This window comes from Engystomops pustulosus, chromosome 1 (assembly GCF_040894005.1).
Source record: "Engystomops pustulosus chromosome 1, aEngPut4.maternal, whole genome shotgun sequence".
NCBI classification, from domain to species: Eukaryota; Metazoa; Chordata; class Amphibia; order Anura; family Leptodactylidae; genus Engystomops; species Engystomops pustulosus.
Genome location: NC_092411.1, coordinates 55,515,042 through 55,537,478, shown reverse-complemented (window position 1 = coordinate 55,537,478; position 22,437 = coordinate 55,515,042). Strand labels below are relative to the sequence as shown.

The window sequence follows — 22,437 nt, the reverse complement described above, 5'->3', positions numbered from 1 at the left end:
GTCGCGCTTATCATGTTTGGATGCACATGTAAATTAACTTTCTGGAATTTAATCTCTGGTGCTGTGGCTCCCTCCTGTTGATTCCTGGTTTCCTGCATCAGAAACTTCGGCCGCGGGCACCACCACAACGTCTTCTAAAAAGAAAAGGATTGCTGTCCAACTCTTCTATTTCTCTAAAATTGCTACTGGGTACAGGACAAAAGATGGCAGCTGGTCACATGACCACATCACATGTTCTGCGCCTGCCTGGGCAGGTCATGTGATCACCACTTTGCCTGCAGTCGGTTGCTTGCAGTATGGCCGGTGTTGTGGTGAGAGTGATCTCAGTGTGCAAGGCAGTTACACATCATTACTATGGTAACAGAGCAGGACACTGGGGGCAGAGCATAAGAGGGAGGAGCTGTTACTGATAAATGAATGATCATGGGAGTTGTAGTTTTGGATGTTGACCATCTTGGAGATAAAAGTAGGCGGAGTTAAAAGCCCTTTAAATTCTGTGACTCATCAATGCAAGCTATGTGAGCTCCATTTTGTTACTAATGACGTTGAGTTTTGTTGTATTCCTTCATTTATAGCATTATGGTGTTTTGTATCAGACGTTCATATTCCTGGAGATCCACTTGAAGGGGCCATACAATATTTAATATTTGATGTAGAATTTCCACCACAAGATCCGTGTGAAATACAGCATCCCATACAATACTAGACAGAATAGTATATTAACTGTAGCAAATGTAATCCAGGAGACTCAGAATCCAAATATACAGCAATAAGACATAGGGTTTCTCATTATAGACAACACATTGAAGTGCTTAAATGGAACAAGGTAAGTTTTCAGTGGCCCCGATTTCCATATAAAGGACTCAGTAATCAGGTCTTCTAAGCCCAGACAACATATATTGTGCACAAAACAGTAGAGTCCCGATCGGATTTCTTCTACATCGCTTGGCCTCTAATAAATCTGGCCACACAGTCGTGTATAGATATTATTATACGCCAGAACTACCTGGCATAAAGTAGTACCATGAGCTGTACCGGGTACCTGCGCAGGCTATACGAAACTACACTTCCCTCCCACCCTTGGCAAGGAACTGAAACTTCAAGGCTTGCATATGCCAGTATGATAAAACAATCATCAGGACACACTGAGGGGGTCTTAAGAATTTCTCGTCTAAAAATATCGTCGTAATAAGGTTATCGCATTTTAAAAACATTATGAATCCGATGTAACTCTCTAATATGGATTAATAATTCACGTCTCACTGGGGTTCTTTAGGTATTTTAGTCCCTTATACCGCTGTCCCCTTACAGGAAAAATATATTATGCTCCAGATCCGGTGACCCCTGTGAGAAAATACGCCCCATTCATAAAAACTCTATAAACATGCCATGGACATTTTGTGAGCGCCAAAGATTAGTCTCTGTGCAACAATAACATCATTAACCTCAATAGCCTGCGACTTTGATGAATGAAGCACTTGAGTTCCCCATACAAGCGAGGAGGTTAATTAAGTTACTGCTTTGTGATCACTGTGTGGGGCAAGGGGATGAAGGATAATGGCTGGTTTAGTGCGATCTACATGTGGCCAGGAAAAAAGAAATAAAAAGGTTAAAAGATTCTATTGAGGGCATTTGATTTAAATCAGGTTTCTATGTTACTTTTACGGATGACAATTTTATTTGTCCATATCAGTAAAAAAAAAAAATAAAACAGTGACTTCATAATTTTTATGACGGTTTTCCACACGTCTAGGGTAAGATTAGGAGACTAGTAGGCAACTCCCTGCCGTCAGAAGGGAGGACGACAGTAAAGTATGGCACCCAGGATACATTAAGTTCTGACCGGAACTCCCAATTCTCTTGCTTCCGTATGTCTTTCTCTTCCAATATATCACTCACAAAATAGAACAGTTCATACTTCTCCAGCACAAATTCCTGAATCCTCCGATAAGAATATACCGCTATTCCTGTGACCTCCTCCGTATGCAACATATGATGCGGTAGATCGCTGGATGTTGACCTGGATGGGACTTGAACCCAGGACCCCAGTACTGCAGGGCTGCGGTGCCATCCACTGAGCCACCGTGCTGAGAGGGAGGTGGTTACAGGTGTTTCAGGAAGAGTGTAAGAGCCAGAGCCCAGAGGGGGGTCTGATAACACCCCCTGCAGTACCTGTGCTTCATCTAAGAGACATCTACCGTCAGTTTTACTGATGGTCCTACTAACCATTTCCCCCAGGAAATAATGGGTCAGTAAACTATAGTCATGGAGTGAACCCTTACACAGCAGCTGTGTGTATAAAGCCACAGCAACAAGTAAAATAGCACAATGTTATTAAACCAAAGCCTGATGGACATCAAAAGATTACACATTGTTCCAATATACTGTATATAACGCTTGACTAGGAAAAAAATAGAAGCTTCGTTCTACTAACCCAAACCAAGAGATCCCTATGATGATCAGTTCTCAACGACCGACCCGGTACCAGGTCCTGTAGGTCTGAAAACGGGAATATGTGGCTAAGTCAATAGAGGAGAATTAGGAATCCCTCTTCATAAATCCTTACCAACACAGGGACGTCCTATTCTATCACATGTTGTGAATGTAATAATATTATCATAATAGATAAGTTTTATTATTATCAAACAGACACTGAGGTTGTGTAACTTGGATCCAGGCTGCAATGGCCGGACCATTAGGTAGTGACAGCACAGAACTAACAGACCTGTGATCCGCTGATGCTTCTTACACTACGGGCCTCTCAACAAGCCGACAACATCTTTTATCAGCGACACATAAAATGTGACTGGAACTACTCGGTGGCATTTATAAAAATGTACACAGAGCAATTTCCTGAGAAGTCATAACTCAGATCGGGGCGCGCTTTCTCCCGATGCGCTTCATGACAGTTAATGATTCTGATCCTTTAAGTTTATAGCTAAACAAGAAGGTGTCGTATACATATTTGCTGCTGTGAACGGTTATTGGTTTGCCTATTAACTGTGGCACAGCAGTGACGTGCTCTGTAGACTGCTAATACTCATGTGTGGAGCAGGAGCTTGATCCTTGTCAACTCAGGTAATGGAGATTGCATCTTCAAGAGTCGGGGCCGTCCACTTGTGTCTGGACCTGAAGGCTCACAAATCTTCTGTGTCACTATCCAGACAACTGGAAGAAATCTATCAGCTCCTTCCTGGTCTCTCAAAGACAATAAATGATACAGGAAATTGACCGGAGAGCCAAGAAACGCAGAAATACCATGGAAATTTAGGAAATTAAACACAAATCGAAAATAAGATTTCTTATGAGATATACAGGGAAGCTATACTGGACTACCTAAAATTAAAAAAAGATGATAGTATACAAGAGAACCAGCGAAAATTTAACCCATTAGTTAATGGCTAAACAAATAGGAAAAATGAAATAAATCCAGCTCACCAACCAAACGATCTGTGACCAGCGCACGGATGCAGGAGAATCCCCATAGACTCAAGGCAGCGATACAAGATATGGAAGAACCAGCGCTTCAGGAAACAGTGTTGGCATATACAAACAGGGTTACTTTATTTGTTCCTCTTTAAAATCATGTCACGGCAGAGTGCACATACAAGGATACCAGGAAAAATCCGACGCGTTTCGCTCAGATGAGCTTAGTCATGGATAACCATGGTATCCATGACTAAGCTCATCTGAGCGAAACGCGTCGGATTTTTCCTGGTATCCTTGTATGTGCACTCTGCCGTGACATGATTTTAAAGAGGAACAAATAAAGTAACCCTGTTTGTATATGCCAACACTGTTTCCTGAAGCGCTGGTTCTTCCATATCTTGTATTAGTTAATGGCTCTATTTGTTTATGTATTCATGAACGCCTTCCAAAATCCACAACTACTTAATAATGAAGCCATCGCAGTGAAGTCAGAGTCAGTGAAAATTTTTGTGGAGTTGTGATGGACCGACCACAAGCATATATACGGTAAATGATAAATATTTAGAAATGTCCTTTTAATCATCCGTTTTATTCCTGATCTTAGTATTTATCTCAGGGGTGAGAAACTGTAATTGGTCCAAGAGCCACATTGTCATACTGCTCAACTTTAAGGAGCCACATCAGTAACCAGCGTGCTAGAGGCACCAGAAACCAGAGTACAGCTCAAAAATGCAACCCCAAAAAATGCCACAGCAATAAATACCACCCCAGGACCAAATACTGCATTCAGAGCAGACAATAATAGTACTGGAGACCACATAGAAGAAAAAACTAGAGACCGCCAGAGCATAAAACTGGAGACCCCCAGAGCATAAAACTGGAGACCCTCAAAGCAGTCAATAATATTGGAGACCCCATACAAGTTAATACTGGAGACGCTTAGAGTAAAAATCTAATAATACTGGAGACCCCCAGAGCAGACAAAAAAAAAAAAAAAAGACTCAATTTCTCCTCTCTGCACCACACACGGCAGCTTCTTCTCTGCTCCATGTGCCGCTCTGCGTCTCGTGCTGGTTCTATGGGGCGACATCAGGACCCGGAGTAGTAGGAAAGGACCCGGGAGTAGTGAGAACTTCTCAGCTGCATTCCCCACTACCGGGCTTCCTGCATCTATGAATGTTTCTATCAGTTATAGAAGTGCTAATTGGACTCTGACTGTAAGCAGGGTGTGGACCACAACTCATGGCTTGTGCACCCCTACTACCCCCTTTAAGTTGAGATGAATTTGGCCGCACTTCATATACCTGCTCAGTAGTGAAGCTCCTCTGCTATAGATTAGAAGAATAAGGCACTGGGAAGTAATGCCTGCATTTATCTCAAACACGGCTAGTGTGACCTGAAAAACAGAACTTGGAGTCGGAGTCTGAGTCCATGACCATTTAGGTGGTGCTGGAGTCGAAGTTTGGGTAATTGAGGTTTGGCTTATTGAGGTCACAGCCTTGAATGTAGGGCTTGTTTCTGCAGGCTGCATTGTATTTCTCAATGTTACCATGTTGGAGAACATTTAAACTTGTAGAGTAACATTTATTAATGCTTTCTTGAAGGAGGAATAGAAAAAAAAAATAAATAAAATTTTAACAATATTTGTATTTTTTTACCTTATAACATGTATAAATATAACATGTTAAAGGTTGTCTAGGACTTAAAGGGAACCTGTCATATACTTATCCCCTATAAAACCACCCACAGTAGCTTATTGTAGCCTTTTAAGCCTTCCTGACATGCTTTTATTGCATACCACAGTCACAGCAGAGTTTAAAAAAGTACTTTTATTCCTAGCTAAGAGGCAGTCCAGGAGGTTGGGCAGTCAAGCAACTCCACCTCTTGATTGCCGATGTCAGCTCCGTCTCTCCCTGGCTGTTTGGAGATATTGCGCACTGTGGTGATTTTAGTCGGGGTATGACGACTGAGGGGATTGAATAAATTGTAGTCAGTGGTCTTATAGTCCAAGAAATACTTTACATAGCTGCATAGTATGGTTAAAAAATACAGGGGGTGTGAGGGGACACAATTCTATGTTATAACATAACCATCAATGTTATTTTGCTGTAAATAAGCATCTAGACCCTTTTTAAAGTGCTCTGCGGTCCCTGCTGTGACCAGCGTCTGAGCTTGGCTATTCCACAGACTCACAGTTCTTACAGTATAGACCATTAATATATTTACATAAAATAACCCCTTAAGGATGCAGCCATTTTGTAACTTAAGGTTTAGGACCATTTTTTGTAATCTGATATGCATGGCTGTATCAGGTAGGCAACCGCAGATAGACAGAGACAGTGACACAGTAAAGTCTAAATGCAGGGAACTGTCCGAGTTTATTTATAAAACCAAAATACACCATTACTGTATATACTCGAGTATAAGCCGAGTTTTTCAGAACCAAAAATATGCTGAAAACCTCACAAACGAAGTTAAAAAACCTCACCTTTCTGACGTCCCCTGCAGTTCTTCTGTTCTATCCGTCCAGCAATGGTGGCAGGTGCGTGCAATATCACATCAGCTGCAATAATACTGTGTGGGCCGGCAGCTGACGGACAGATCAAACTGAAGACCTGAGGGGGTGCCGGAGAGTTTTAACTTTTTTTTTAAAGGGGACAGGGACGGCTGGCTGCTATATAGTACGGGGGGCTGCTGGCTGCTATATAGTACGGGGGGCTGCTGGCTGCTATATAGTACGGGGGGCTGCTGGCTGCTATATAGTACGGGGGGCTGCTGGCTGCTATATAGTACGGGGGGCTGCTGGCTGCTATATAGTACGGGGGGCTGCTGGCTGCTAAATAGCACGGGGGGCTGCTGGCTGCTAAATAGCATGGGGGGCTGCTGGCTGCTAAATAGCATGGGGGGCTGCTGGCTGCTAAATAGCATGGGGGGCTGCTGGCTGCTATATACTGTAGGGCAGTGATGGCGAACCTATGGCACGGGTGCCAGAGGCGGCACTCAGAGACCTTTCTGTGGGCACCCGGGCCATCGCCCCAGCACACCAGACAGGACTCAAAGAATCTTCCTGCAGTTCCAAGCAACTTAAAAGATGCTGATTTCAGTTTTATATTAAAGTGATACTTACTTCGCTACTTGGGACTGTAGGAAGAGGGAGAATTAGTAGACAGGGATGAATTATCTTTGGAGGACCTCCTGCTGGCCCCACAATTCTCTGTGTACCGGAAAGAAGCTAAAATGATGCAAATTTTCCATCTTGTCCTCAGGAGGCCAATGTTATCGAAAGTTGTTGAGGAATAGGGAACAATAGGATACTGCTTTAATTTTTGGTTGGCACTTCACGATAAATAAGGGGGTTTTGGTTTGCAGTTTGGGCACTCGGCCACCAAAAGGTTCGCCATCACTGTAGGGGCTGTGACCAATGCATTTTCCACCCTCGGCTTATACTCGAGTCAATAGGTTTTCCCAGTATGCATTAACAATCCGTTATCTCATGCATTTTGTAAACGCAAGTGTTAACAGTTGTTTAATTAGGCAAATCTCTCTTTAGCTGTTGCAATCCGTTTTTCAACGCATGCGTTAAACACGACGTGTGACCGCACCCTTAGAGTTATTCTTATGAAGAGATTGGTTTTATTTTCCTGATTTTTCTGTGAGGCCTTACTGAACCATTCATTTTTTTCTGTGGGCTTTTTCACACTCAGCATGCAAGTTTTTCTTTTTACCACTGATCCAATATGGTCAGAACATTGATCACTGGAGAAAACCTGAAGGGGAAAAATCCTACTGAAAAGACTCGTTCAGTAAGGCACCAATGAAAAATCTCTGTAGCCAGGAAGGTAAAACATGTGTCCATAAGCCAAAATGGATTCCGTGAAAACCCACCAATGTGAATCCACCCTTAGTCGCCTCTTTTAGCACCTAAATAAATCTAATTCTTTTGAACTTTCCTCAAAACAACTGATACACTCCATACCCCTTATCAGTTTTGTGGCTCTTCATGGTACCCTCTCCAGCTTTCAGAGTATCCTCTATATCTGGTGCCCAGAACTGCACAGTATATTCCAGATGATGCTGAAACAAAGGCTTGTACAGTGGTATATGACAGTGCACTAAGCATTGGTTTGAATATGCGGATCAGGCTGCCATGAGCAGCTAGAACAGTTTTGTTAAATGAGGTCGACTGCTTTCCATATTGTGATTACTTGTTTGCAGCAAAGCATAAAGTGGATCCTACAGAGAACAAATATTTTTTTCATGCACATCCATTTATTAACAAAAATGTAAAAAAGACGCATCATCTTCATCATAATTCAGTGGCAGGATTACCTTTTTTGGAGTAAAAGTCCTTTGCCTAAATTTCTCCACAGTCTCCTGCCCGGCATTTTCCCAGACGCTGGCAAATGCCTCAATTTTACTCTCCTCAAGATGGATGTTTTCCAGCTGCTGGCGAAACACTGGAGCTTTTATATTGTGATACACAGCCTGGAAAATAATGGAAATTACCTCGCTAAATAACGCTAAAAAAAAAGAAAATTTTTAAAAATCCAAGCACTCCTTCCTTCAATCCATTCTTTTATGTAAGCCCCTAAGATAAAAAACTGAGAAATTTACGTATAAATCTTCTGTGTCAACAAAAATCAGCCATTTCAGCCACCTCCTCCCCATCCTACGTGCCGCAGTGATACAACCACCTGCAGCAGGAACCTCCCCCTCTGCTAGGTCTCCAGTATAGCATACGGATTGCATCGCCTACACAAAACACACAAGGCCCAGTTCATACTAGTGTCCTGCCCTCCATTATGTTACGCCACTAAAACCATAACAATGGAAGTCTAACGATTTTCCGTTAGTGTCCATCTGCACCGCATTTATTAGCGCTTCCGTTATTTTAGCGGAAAATTTATGGAAACTGCAGAGCTATTGTTTCCTTCTGCAATAATGAAAGGCTAAACGGAAGTGGTGCAAACAGACACAAGTCAGACATTAGAAAGTTAATCCACTGACATCCATGACATCTCAGGTGTGAACTGAGCCTAAGGATCTGGTATTCTGTTTTACTTGCTAGCCAATAAGGGACCCTCTCATTATTTAAATATTCCAAGTTGGATCAACAGAGAACATTGTCAGGTAAGATTTCTTACTGTGCAAGATTGTAAGGGTCAGTTCTCAACTAAAGAAAAGTCCATGCGGCAAGCGTGTTTTGAAGGAAATCCTTACACCTGTGACCATTTGGTGATCTTCCCCGTCCTCTTGTGCAAAAGGATACACCCTCTGGTTTTTGCAGACAATGAAAAAGATTCAAACGATCCAGCATTTTTTTAATGAAAAATTCTTGCTTCTTTATTAAATCATCATATAAATCATCATATATAATCGATCAGCACATAGTGGTATCCACAAACAGCTACGCATTTCGATGAAGAGTTTTTTTACTCGAAACGAGTTGCTGTTTGTGGATACCACTATGTGCTGATCGATTTTATATGATGATTTAATAAAGAAGCAAGAATTTTTCATTAAAAAAGTGCTGGATCGTTTGAATCTTTTTCATTGTCAATTCTCAACTACATTAGGGTCTTCAGTGGTTTCCAAACCAGGAATGGATGAACACACAGAACAGGTGCAAGTCTTTCCAAAGAAAGAAGAAATAAGGGAAAGAATTGCACCTGTTCTGTAGATTCGACCGATACTGGTTTTGGCTCACAATAACTGAAGGAAACAACTGAAGACCTAACAGAGATGTGAACTGAGCCTTACATACATCTTTTCACCTCATCTGTCATGCCTAAGGGTGCTGCCACACGGAACGTTTTTTGGACCGCTATTGGATCGTTTTTAAACGGACTGAAACGGCATGTGTTTTTGTATGTTTACCATGCGTTTGGCTGGTTTTAATCCATTTCACAGCTGCCTTCACTTCTAGAATTGAAGATAAACAGGTTCAAAGCAGCCAAACTCATGTTAAACATAAAACTATGCATTTTCAGTACGTTTAAAAACGGTCCAAGAACAACATGTGTGGCAGCATCCTTAGCAACAAATGGAACAAAGCAGCAGAAAATTAGCCAGAAAATATGGCTACAGTGGATGACATGAACACACTGTAGCTGCCCTATAGAAAATAGGACTTTCAAGATCAGCCTGTCCTGCAACCTGCCCCCCCAGTCCTACTGAAATCAATGTAGGGTAGGACATGGTGCAGGATCCAGGTACCAGTCAGACATTTTTCACCTTTACTGTACATAGGGGATATATGTTTATAATGGAAAAAAATAAACTTTCCCTTTTAGTAATTAGAAAGATTATAAATATACCTGTTCCAAAATAAAGGAGATTGTCTCCAGGACCAATTTTAGACTTTGTTTCTCTAAAGAAAACGCAACTTGAAGTTTCTCCTCTTCTTCTTCACTGAAACTCTGCTCAGCCTAAAAAAAAAAAAAAAGACACACACAATAAAAGTGAATAAAGTTTACAAAGAAATATATATGCGGTAAAAGAGATATTTATTCAGAAGGGCAGGCGTCTTATCCTTAAACTAATCTACAGTCATATTTCCAGCTCAGGAAACTGAACTGTGCTGCAAAATTGTTCTTAGATGAAATCTATCACTTCATATCTTTATATGAATAAAAGACATAAATGCAAAGAGCGTGCCAAAAATCCCCAAACTATTGAGAGCTAATGTCAGTTATTTGTATCCTTTACACCAGTCAAGAAAATCCTCTTGTGATAATGCCCGGCCTGAGATCACATAACAAATGGGAAAAATAAATGGGCTCTGAGGGATAATTGAGACTCTGACTGCGCTGCATTCATCAATCCTGCGATGCCAGAGAGAACCTTATCTTGTTCTGTGCACTGATACACTGAGCCGGATATAGATCCATCAACCGAGGATGTGAAGTCATGTAAACTAGCACTAAGCACAGCTAAATCGAATTGATGCTTCTTTCTGGAACATAAAATGCATAATTTACATTTAAAGCATCAGAATAATCCTACGTTCCCTGGATGTGACATCAAATAAGATCATACATTGTAGTGCATTATAACATGGGCAGTTTAAAGGGAACCTGTCAGCAGAAATTGACCTAATAAACCACTACTAATAAGTTGTCAATCAGCTGAACACCTAATATCAGGTTTCCTTCATGCCCCAGTGTGGTGGCAGCATCTAGAAAATCTACTTTGAAGGGAGATCTAAATTGGTTGCATAAAGTCAAGAAGGCGGAGATTTTAACACTGAAGTCAAGCTCTCTTTTCCTTAGAAGACCCCTTCACTGTAATTGGTGGTCCTGCACCCAGAGACGTCACTAACCAGATCTCCTGAAGTCCAATGAATGATGTCAATCACAGAGGAGGAGGGGTGCAGAGCTCCCCACCTTGACTTCTACAACCAATTTACACCTCACTTCAAAGTTGATATTCTGGATGCCACCGGACAGGACCATTAAAGAAACAATAATTAGAAGGTGTTACACTGCTTGACAATATTCTGGTTCTGGTTTATTAGGCCAATTGTTGATAACAGGTTCCCTTTAAGTGGTAGCCAGGGGCCTGAGGCTTCCGGGTGGGGCCCCAAGGCCAGACACACCACCCACAAAGTTTTATATTGCACTTATGGGATACATACAAGCACATCAGCTATTGATACATGCTTAAACATGAGTCCTTGCAGGACCATTAAAGGTCCTCCAAAAACTTTTTACTTTAGTTACTTGTTTCTGGAACAATGTACTCAGTAGATGTCAAACCATTCAAATTAGAATTGTGAGGGGCCCAGAGTTCTCATATAGCACAGTACCCATAGAAAGTTTAATGGTTATAACTGGGGCCATGATCCTGGTCAGGACCTGTTGTATCATGGATGCAAATGGTGTGAACTGCCTTATAATGGGTTCTACAGGCTTCCAACTAATTTTCCTGTCAAAATAAGCGATATCTGTCATTTGGTCATTGTGTGATCCACTACTCATCTATGGTCAGGATAGGTGATCAATTTGAGATCAGAAGGCGCTGAAGCTCTCTGATGAGTGTGAGGAGAGGCTTTACTACAACACAAGCCAGTGATCTCATATCATTTATCAGGTGCTGCCGGGCCCCAGTGGAATATGATGGATGAGAGGGATGTGAGTGGATGTGCAATGGTCTGTACAATCTGCATCAGATACCACAGGAGACCCTGCAGTGAGATTGTGTTTTCACCTTGTATCTATGCATGGCCTATTTTCAGAAACCTCAAACATGTACTGTTCTTTATTTCTTTGCTGCATCATTCATACAGGACATCAGTCAGAATGTATATAATCTCAAATTCACTTACTCAGTTTCAGATTTTTAACAGGAGATGAGTAACTTGGATGTATTTACTCAGATGTGCACAGAAAGCCCACAGCTGGTAACACCTTATTGTATACAACTATCGTAGCTGTCATCCCCCTCATGTCATCCACAATTTACCAAAAGGAGAATTGGCCAGAGCCAAACGCATTCGCTCCACTAACAAGGCATACAATGCTGTCACTCAGATTTCATCCCAACTGCAAGCAAGAGGATATGATAATATTAGCAATATAACCAAGATTTCTACAAATCTGGAACATAAATCCAGATCAGAGCATTGATTTACCTCCAAACATGCACACAAGAAAAATTCTAACGGCAATAATCGGGCTAACATCATCCAAAGCCAACCAGAGGCATTACCTACCATATATCATACTGCTGTGACTTCATGTGGTCAGATACATGCATGGGGTACAGTTTGCTATTGTTAAGAGTCTAAAGGACCTGAGATTATGTCACTCTGGTCACATGACATGAATAGTGACCAATATGGAGGCATAAGGCATGGGAAGGATTAGATGGAATGGGCCAGATGAGCAGGACATGCCCCCCTCTGATGCAAGGTAATATAAGATAAAATGTGATTTATGTCAATGTAATGCACACAATTTTTAGCTAAAAGAAGGGTGTCAGTTAATAGAACTCTATAGGAACTTGTCACTGGTTGTATATGTGCAAATGTGGGGACAGGTGCTCTGTTAATTATCCATGCATCTTCTAATGGTCTCCCCACTTATATGTGCTTACATGTCATTTACAAGTGTCATGTGATTGTAGAGGCAGTTCTTTAACATTTGTTTCATTAAGTCTTTAAAGGGGTTTGCTCAATTTTACTTTTCAGTTTTATTTTTATTTTAGCTCCTATAACTCAGTGATGGTCAGTGTAAGATTAAAGTGTGGACGGGGACTCAGATGAGAGAGGATGAGATAGATATAACACACAATGATGTTCCCATCTCTGTTATCTCAGCCATAACATACACTGTCAGCTCTGCTGTGCCTCCCTCACAGAAAAAGTCCTCATCTGTCTGTAGCTTGTAGAATAAGTCTCCTCACACTGCTGCAGGAAGTCTCTATGTGTGTGTGTGTGAGCTAGTCTTGGAATGTAAGGGGAGGGGCTGGAGACAGAGAGGAGCTCAGTGCAGCGTAGAACAGGAGAACAATACGTCTTCCCGACCATAGACTTCTAATTTACCGTCAGATCCCAGGCCAACCGAAATTGTGTACACCAGGACTGATAGAGACAGGTTGTAATTATATATGTGAAATGCTGTATTTTTGTTAATAACACTGTATTAAAAGGAAAACTACCACTTGAAGTGGTAGGTGTAAGATGGGAATACAGCGCACCAGCTCAGGGTGAGCTGGTGCCGGAGCTTGTTTTTGTTAGTGTCCTAAACCGCTGTATCGTGGTTTAAAACACTTTTTAAACTTTATAGCCGAAGCTGCTTCGGCGCACCATGCGCGGCTACATAGGAAGTGAAGGAGAGTCGCACGCATGGTGCGCCGAGCGCGTACCACCGTGCGCCAAAGCAGCTTCGGCTATAAAGTTTAAAAAGTGTTTTAAACCGGGATGCAGCGGTTTAGGACACTAACACAAACAAGCTCCGGCACCAGCTCACCCTGAGCTGCTGCTCTGTATTCCCATCTTACACCTACCTACCACCTTCAAGTGGTAGGTTTCCTTTAAAGAAAGAGTTATTTTGTTATCCTAAGTATATTTAAGAATCTTGTCTTCGTGGGAAAACCCCTTTAAAATACCAGCTCTGCGACCACTTCAGACATACTACGGCTAAGAATTGAATACAAAAAAAGTGTGAGAAATCATATTTATTTATTTAGTGGCGCCATTATGTTTTTAAGCTGTTCTCAATAAAGGTGGACTTTTAACAGAGAATTACAAGCCTGGTTGCTGGAAACGCCCCCCCCCCTATTCCTTTAATGCCCTTTGCACATCGACAAAATTCATTACACAGCAACAGCATTTATTTACTGAAACAGGATGGAGCACAGACAGTCTTACAATGTGAGATAAGCATCTTCAGGGAATAACTGGTCTGCAAAAATAAAACCTCATGAAAATGAATCAGTCTTCCCAGGTGAAGGACATTTATCTGAAGAGGCTGAAATAACATATTCATTGAAAGTGACAAACTCGGTCTTTACTTATTCATCACAGTCCGGCAATTGTATCAGCGTAATGTACGAGCAGCATAGCGATAAAGCTTTGAAACATGTAAACAGGACGACAGACGATGTCGGAGCGGATGGAACAGCACATTGCTCATTAATATGTATTCTCAATCAGAAAATGCTGAAATAATCTGACGGACGAATCTACCAGAAGGCAGATAAAGGTAATAACAAAAAGTGTAAACGCTCCGAATATTTCCTTATCTCTACATAAGTTAAGACTTCTGCCTGACAACGCAATTCTGGAACTTTTTAACTGAAATTTAGACAGCAACAAGCCTCAAGTTATATCTTTCAATTTCTTTATATCTAACCATATCACTGAATTACACTTTAAACAGACTTACAAACAAATGGAGCAGACAGGCAGAAAAATATGGAGACAGCAACTCTCCCCAGATTCATTATAGAAGAAATAAGAAGCGATGCAGGGATTTCATCTTTTCTCAATACCTGGTTATTGATCCAATTGAAACTGGTCCTGTGTGTAGTGACCAAATACTGAGGATAACAGAATGACTAGCACGTGGTCACTGTGGCCCTCAGTATTCACATTCACACAGCCGTATGGGGACGTATATACAGCGTACATACATCCCCCATAGATGGCAATGGGCGCACCGTTCTGTAGCCAGGAGAAAGGACATGTCCTATCTTTCCCCACACGTTAGTGTGAATGAAGCCTAAGACGGGTACTACACGATTTTGACAGATTTCATGGACCTAGCACAGTGCTAGGGATGGGACTTTGTTTATCAGTACCGCAAACAGAACCTTATTCCTTACTCTACATGTGTTTAACTTCTCTCGAATCTTCCACTGCCGAAAGAAATCAACTGGTCCAGGTCAGAGTCTCCTCTGATCCTCACTTTCTCCTGCTTCTACACTGATAGCTGGAGTAGGACCGGGTCTCCAGCCTTCAGAAGCAGCAAGAAACCTTAGGGTGAGGGTGGTTTCTTACTGCTTCTACCTTCTCCTTTCATCACTGCATATGTGTGGGGGTGGCACACAAAGTAAAAAACACACACAAACTCACAATAATAAATAGTTTGAAAAATAAATTAATATTTTCCAGTAAAATGTGATATAAAAATCAATGAGATGGGGGTGCTCAACTATGCAGTCATGCTCCATCAGCCCCCTCAACAGCGTTCTGCTCCACAACACTGCCCCTCAGTCACACCCCTCTGCCTGATGCGCCCCTCAGTTCACACGTCACATGTCCCGGAACATCTTAGTATTTATTCTGCATCTTACCTTCAGGTGAAGCTTTTGGAGGATGCGTGAGAGAAGCCTAGGAAACTTTCCAGCATCAATGTCATTAATAATGGAGACTGCTTGCTTTATGCTGGTAAGAAAAAGAAAAAATACACCATTATGAGCAAAAACACCATAAAACCAAATTTTATTTAGAGAACAATTGCTGAAATATTCTAGTCCACAACTCATGTTTTACAGCAGACAGTTACTTCCTATGATTTATTCATATTTATATTAAAAGTTATGATAGTGGGGACCATGGGGTGTACACCACTGTACACACATACAGATGTCTACACAGATAATTTCCTAAGTATGAAGCATGCACATCTATGCAACCACAAGACTTAGAAAATAAAGGTTAAATATCACATGAAAGCAAGCAGGATAATGTCTAGGAAAACTGTTGTACGTAGGACCATCATATCAACAGCACCCGGCACAAGGGACAGCACCCGGCACAAGGGACAGCACCCGGCACAAGGGACAGCACCCGGCACAAGGGACAGCACCTGGCCCGTTTCTTGCGGCCAGCAAAATGCACTTGTATGCATGAGGCCTCACAGCAGGGATCGCTACGGAATAGAGGGGGCGACATCTCTAGGAGGGTGAATAAAATCCTTTTTAACATACAGTGAAGTCATGAAAAGCTTTGTATTACCTCTTAAGCTATACTACAACATGAATAACAGCCAAGCTTAGGCTGTAACAGCTGGGACATACCATATCCTGGTATGTTTAAACCCTTACAAGATGTTGTCAAAAGTGACAGCAGCATCTAAGGAGCTCACAAAGGGAGGGAAGGAATACAAATTTCACAATGCAATGCCACAAAGTGTCAAAGGTAGCATATGTCGGCGCATGGGAGAGGAGGAGGGGTGAGCCCTGCCGAGCGTACCAAGCCCGTGCGCCATAGCTGTCTATGGGGAACGTATGTATGATGGTCATGTGCATGAGCCCTAAGGCTGCATTCACACAACCGTAAGAAAACGTCCATATGCTACCCGTACCGTTTTTTTTTTTTATGGGTTACATATGGCCAGATTCATTTCAATGGATTCCGTATGCCCCATAGAAGTCTATGAGGACGTATAAAATACGGCTTACATACGTGCTGCATATGGATGAAAGCCAGGAGAAAGTAGGACATGTCCTATCTTTCCCTGTGATACGGCGCCATAGATCACTATGGAGAGGGGCACCTCCTCCTCTCCCGGGTGCAGACGTGTGCCCGCCATGCTACCGTACGGCGGGCACATTTTCGTGTGAATGTAGCCTTAGGTCTCATCCACACGACCATATAGTCTTTTCTGTTCTGTATATATGGCTGTATTCTGGCCATAAATACAGGACGTATTGCAAGAGTATGGCAACGTATTGTTCCATATCCATATAAAGTATGGTGGGCTGGCAACTGATGGATGGCTGATAGAACGCACCTCCTACTGGTTCCGGATACTGCACGTATAAGCGGCAGCATACGGTGCCCAGCTGTATGCAGCACATATTTATCCTGTATTTTATACGTTCCCATTGACTTCTAAGGGCCGTACAGAACGGAAATACGGTGGAAAATAATACCTGCTCCATATTTTTAGATGGCTCACAATACAGTACGGTGAACAATAGGGCCATGTACATGGTTGGCTGTATTGCCCATTGGAATGCATGGGGCCGTATTCCGGCTGTATATGGCCGTATATACTTAAGTTTTTATACGGTCGTGTGCATTAGGCCTTACTCTAATTGAACTTCCGTGAGTTTTGCTACACAAGACCTCAATTCCAGTTCTGACCATGAAATCCACAACTTTTAAATGTAAAGTTTGCTTAAAAATAAATGTACCCATTGAACAAGGTGTCACTGTGCACTAATCCTGTGCACCCCTCCTGCCCCCAAAGTCTGTGCAATGGGAGGCAGTATGTACAGGATCACAGCCCACAGCATCATAGTAATCCACAGATAACACAGCTCTCATGTAGACACCATTTCCTACATTGTGTCCAGCCCTATAGCCTGCAGATGGCAGCAGGGAAAACGATCCTGGATACATCCACAAGAAACTTTGTATCTGTGGAGAAGATACTTGGAGAGACTGTGGGAAATGTCCATCTTTCCAAATCCTTGACCTCCCCACAGAATAAAGCAGTGCAGGGAGACACATGGCAGGCGGATGACACCTACACAATGCACTGCTATGCTGCAAAGTGTACAATGTGCCTGCACGAGGCTCTACCCTGCAGGACCCCGCTGACCTTAGGCAGCACAGATCTCCTCTCTGTGGTACATACGGACAATCATCGTCCGATCATCTCACAGACCCAGCGATCATCACAGAGGATCCGGCTCTACACTCCCCGCTACACAGAACAATCCCTCCGGTCACACTACCTCGCTGTCTCCTTGAATATCGCAGTGGCCATGATAACACTGGGGATGCTGCCTGCACCACTTCGCGCCGGTCCAGCTTCAACTCAACAGAGAGAAGAGGAGAAGTCATGTGATCAGCTGTCAGCTGGCTGGATGCTTCCTGCATTAGTACGGTGGCTCACAGGTTCCAAAACGCCTCACTTATCGTGCTGTCAAAGATGTGCAGTTGCAGTCAGGCATATTCAATACTCTGTTACACACGTTTCTACCTGCAGAAGCTAAATTAAACAGTCACTTCCATAGTTAAAACGTAGCATTGTACCCAAATATCCGCCTCTTATGGGGCGCCAAACCTAGATATTGCACATTATAGGGAAACTTTTCCAAGAAAGTATGCTTCAAAATGATTTGCTCAGTCCCTTCTTAGAAAATCTTTCCATTCTTGCAAAAGTAGCACATCCCAGTATTTTATCCTCTAAAAAAGTGATAGCAATCGTGGCTACATTTATGAATTATGTTCAGAGAGGAACTCTCTTTTTTAATAACATCCAATTGAAGAAATGTTTTCACATGGAAAATGAATTAAATGAAATGTGAATGCCCAGATGGGAATACCCCTTTAAGCTCCAGAGCAGAGGTCCACCATCTGGACTCCATCTCTACCAGCCCAGCATCACCAGCTTGCTGTATCTGCTACTACTGTTTGGCCGTTGCTGTTTAAAGTTGAATAAAGAACTATAAGTTGAATCGCACAACTTACCAACGTCTGATCCCAGGATAAGGCTGCTTACCATCACGGGCTCCCCATCCATCACCCAGGGATTCATCTGCAACACCCTCGCCGATGCAATGGCGAGAGAGGGTTTGCGAATACGTCCCACCTGCATGTAATCCCATTACACAACATGGTTCTGATAGGACATAGGGATATTGCAGTGGTGAATCCTGCCTGGCAAGGCAGGAGTTAAGTATTTTGTATAATGCCAGATGCTGTTATCCAATGATATGTGTTACATCCTGTGCTCTGTAAGCTGAGATGTGATTGGAGGAGCAGCCACCACCTGACCAAAGGGAGGTAATAAAACTCCCTGGCCAGGAATGTTCTGGGTCTTTCCAGAGATCTTTTCAGAGAGATTCTGTTGTAGGAGAATGAGTGAGTGAGTGAGTAATCTCTGTCTAGCCCATACCAGAGCAGGAAGAGCCTAGCCCCTGCCTCTGAAGAGTGGAGTCTAAGACTAGAGTTAGTGTAGTGAGGAAAAGGGGTATCATCTTACCTTTAAAGGTGATACCTGAAGCCCTACAGGACAAGCTGAAGCTTCCTACCAGGACACAGCTGCCTCCCAGCCTGCCCTCTACATCCAGGCTGGTGAACTATCTCCTGAGGCTCCCTCCAACTCACATCTCAGCACTCCATCTACCTGTTAAAGGCACGTTTGCTGCGGTTCCTGCGGTTCAAATAAAGAACTGTAAGTTGTTTTCTTCAACTTCTGTCTCCGTCTGGTCCCTGCTAATACGGCTGCCTTCATCACCGGCACCCTGTCCATCACCCAGAGACTCACACTCGGGACATTAAGGGGTTGCCCCAGGGAGACCCGCTCTAGCAGCCTCTCCCTCATCATTTCTTGCCAACACCACCCTGCTGGAGACCTGCCAGGCTGTAGGACAGCCCTCCGGTTCCCCCGTACCAAGCACCGTGACAATAGCGTGCTTAGGCCGCAACCGCCAGCCACTCCGGTACTGCGGGCCCCGGCTGACTCCAGGCCTCACCTCAAGGGCTAGGCCCCGGTGGGGGATGTTGCACATCCTTCAGACACCTCAGGGGTTGCCCCATGGAGAAACCACTGCATCAGCCTCCCCTCAATATTTCTTGCACACCATCTGCTGGAGACCTGCCAGGCTGTAGGTCAGCCCTCCGGTCCCTATACCAAGCACCGTGATCAACGTGTGCCCAAGGCCACATTAGCCAGCCACTCCAGTATTCTGGGCCCCGGTGGGGATGTTGCACCTGCGCCTGTCATGTACAAAGACGTGAGCACAGCATTTGCGGGGAATGGGGCAAAGTAATTATCAGATTTATTCCTTTTAGATTTGCAGCAGTCCCCAACTGTTCTGTCTATTCTATGTTCCATTGCCCAGTATTGGGTCTTGACCTGTTGGCTGGTGAACCCTAATTTAAAGCACCTGCTGTTCCAATCAGGGGTGTAACTAGGAAAGGCAGGGCCCCATACAAAACATATTTCTATGTTCGCATTTATACATATATTTGCACACATTTATGCACTGATATTTATAAATTTACACAGATCTGTCCCGGGGGCTGTTTACCACACAGGGGGAAATACACGGCAGGAATTAGAGATGAGAGGTCCCTAGTCCTGTGGTTCTGCTGTCTCCTCCCTCTCCCCCAGCATTGTTATCTGAGTTGCCGTTTCATCCTGCACACGGTGAAAGATGTGCATTTTTATATACATGTTTTCTGTAAGATGTGCTGTGCAGCATAATATGTATATAATGGTGCACATCCTCAATTTTTTAGAGTGTCAGGTCAGATGCTGGGGCCCCTTAGACTGTGGGCCCCATAGCAGCTGCTATGGCTTCTACCGCTGTAGTTATGCCCCTGGTTCCATAACAAGCTCCAGTGAGCGTGGTATCTAGCATCCGTCTGGAAATTATGAAAACAGGCCCATTGTTTAATTAACTGCTCAGTTACATGTACAGACAGAATTCACACCCCTTGACACCCAATGGATCTGGAGTTTAGTGTCCTAAATTGTCCCTATATGCTCTCTGTCCATAACCATATTATAAAACTTGGGGCATTACACCCCATCGTCAGTGCACAAGCACAGTAGGTACAGCGCATGTTCAGTAATGCCCAGGTATTATGCAGCTTCATTGAAGCATCACCATAGAAGATGCCAGCACCAAGAGCTCCAGATGTGAGTCCAATGTGCCTCATCGGACTCAAAACTGGGATTTGCTGTTTTCATTTTCCCCACAGACAGAGCTCATGTAACTTAATTTGGGACATTAAATAGGACTTGTAGTTGGTTTAACGCCCCAAATCGACCTGACAGGTTCTCTGTTATGCCGTCTATAACAGGTTTACTTTATATGCACTATGTGCACTCTGCTGAAGCAAAGCATGCCCATAGCATGATGCTGCCACTACTACTATACTTCACAGTGGTGATAGTGGGTTTCCTTTAAGTATAGGAGGGGCCTTAGAGAGGCTAAGGCAAGCAGTGATTGGTCGATTTATCCAGGATCATCCTACCAATTGCCTTCCCTACCAACTTTTGGCTAAGGAATGTTACAACTCCCTTTCCGGGTACAGTAGCTCAGTCGTGGTTAATTGAACGGAAAATAATTGAAACACCCTTCAAATTCCTGGAAGCCCATTTGCAACCAATATATTATATTTTATATGTTATTTCGCAAAGTATCTAAATTATAATCACCCATTTGGTATATTCTGTACATCACTTATGAGACCCGTCACCAACAAGGTTACAACTGCTGGTCTATTGCAAAAGCGGAGTTTTTAAATGAAACCCCTAAATGATTGTCAGGCCATTCCCGAGAAAGTGTCCCTCTTTCCACAATGCACTGATTAACATATTCTATATTGGTTGGTTGGATATTTTTTTGAATATCAAGGACATTAACTTTAATTAATGGTGTGTGTCCTGCCTGAGTAAGTTATAGGCTAAACAGCCCTTTCTGTTTGTACCAGAGAGAGGTAAAGGAAGCATAAGAAGGGAGTGGCAGGGATTGATGAACTCAATATTGGTTCTTGTAACCTATTTTGAGGGATCGAAAAGAATCAAATTTTACCTGCAGGGTACTTGTGATTTTCACATGTGGGATGTGAGAATAAAACAATCATTAACCTGGAAATCTTCTTTTCACATAACGCAATTTTGTTTTGGGACCACTAATCCTTCTGTTAGCTATTGATATGTGTCAGTGTCAGGATTCAGGATGCGTGGATCCACTGGATCACCGTGGTAGGTGGTACTAGCCAACACCTGGGACCGGAGTCTAAGTGGCACCTGGTCTTCACCAGAGCAGGAGCAGGAACACACAGGAACAGGAACGCAGGATACACAGGAACGCTGGAGATACAGGAAGAATCACAAGGAAGCTTTTTCTAGGGCTGTGTGGCACAAAGATCCGGCAGGGTGTGATGGGAGAGGCAGGTTTAAATAGTCTTCTAGGAAAATGGGCAGCGCCAATTAATGGTGAAGCCGGCGCGCGCGCCTTAGGACATGGGAACACGTGCGCACGGAGTGAGGCCGGGACTCGGGAGCGGGAACAGGTATGAGGTGCTGGTGCTGCGCCTGCGGGGAGCGAGGGGCACGGGTGAGCTCGCGACCCGTGATATGGGTCGCGGGAACACCCGTGACAGTCAGGCTCCAGGGGTAGTGGACCCACTGGACCACCGCGGACGATGACGTAAGCCGGAATCTAAGTGGCACCCGGTTTGTGGGTCGCAAGAGCATTCAAGACAATATGGTAATAAACCATACAAAACATGTGACTAAAACTTTGAGAGGTAAAACAAGTGTATTTTTATTTCCATCTTCCCACAAAACAATTAATAAGACTAGGCAACAAAAGATGGACATTAACACACCTTGTATACATTTTTTTCATCAAACGTTTTTGAAAAATACAAAATACTCTCACTATAAAATATAACATTATACAAAATAATCTTGTGCAAAAGTAAGAAATGCCAAAAATATTAATGTTTTTCATGTATAAACTTTCATAAAAAAGGGAACAATAAATAGAAATATCAATCAGAAAATTTTGTTCATGCATAGTAAT

General features: G+C 43.1%; 1 protein-coding gene across 7 annotated transcripts in view; it reads right to left on the bottom strand.

The window, feature by feature from the left end:
• COMMD10 (COMM domain containing 10) overlaps positions 1–17,791 on the bottom strand; it is a 238,083-nt gene extending 220,292 nt beyond the window's left edge. For 2 of the 7 annotated variants that reach the window (XM_072141008.1, XM_072141000.1), the window contains exons 1-4: positions 17,623–17,785; positions 15,229–15,319; positions 9,747–9,857; positions 7,759–7,914 (exon numbers count right to left, since the gene is read on the bottom strand). In XM_072141008.1, coding sequence (XP_071997109.1) covers positions 7,759–7,914; positions 9,747–9,857; positions 15,229–15,319; positions 17,623–17,654 — 390 coding nt within the window. In that variant the 5' untranslated portion in view covers positions 17,655–17,785. Of the gene's footprint in view, positions 1–7,758; positions 7,915–9,746; positions 9,858–15,228; positions 15,320–17,622 lie in introns of all 7 variants that reach the window. The other 5 variants (XM_072141025.1, XM_072141015.1, XM_072140985.1 and 2 more) reach the window with 4 other exon arrangements.
• Positions 17,792–22,437: the final 4,646 nt, after the last annotated feature.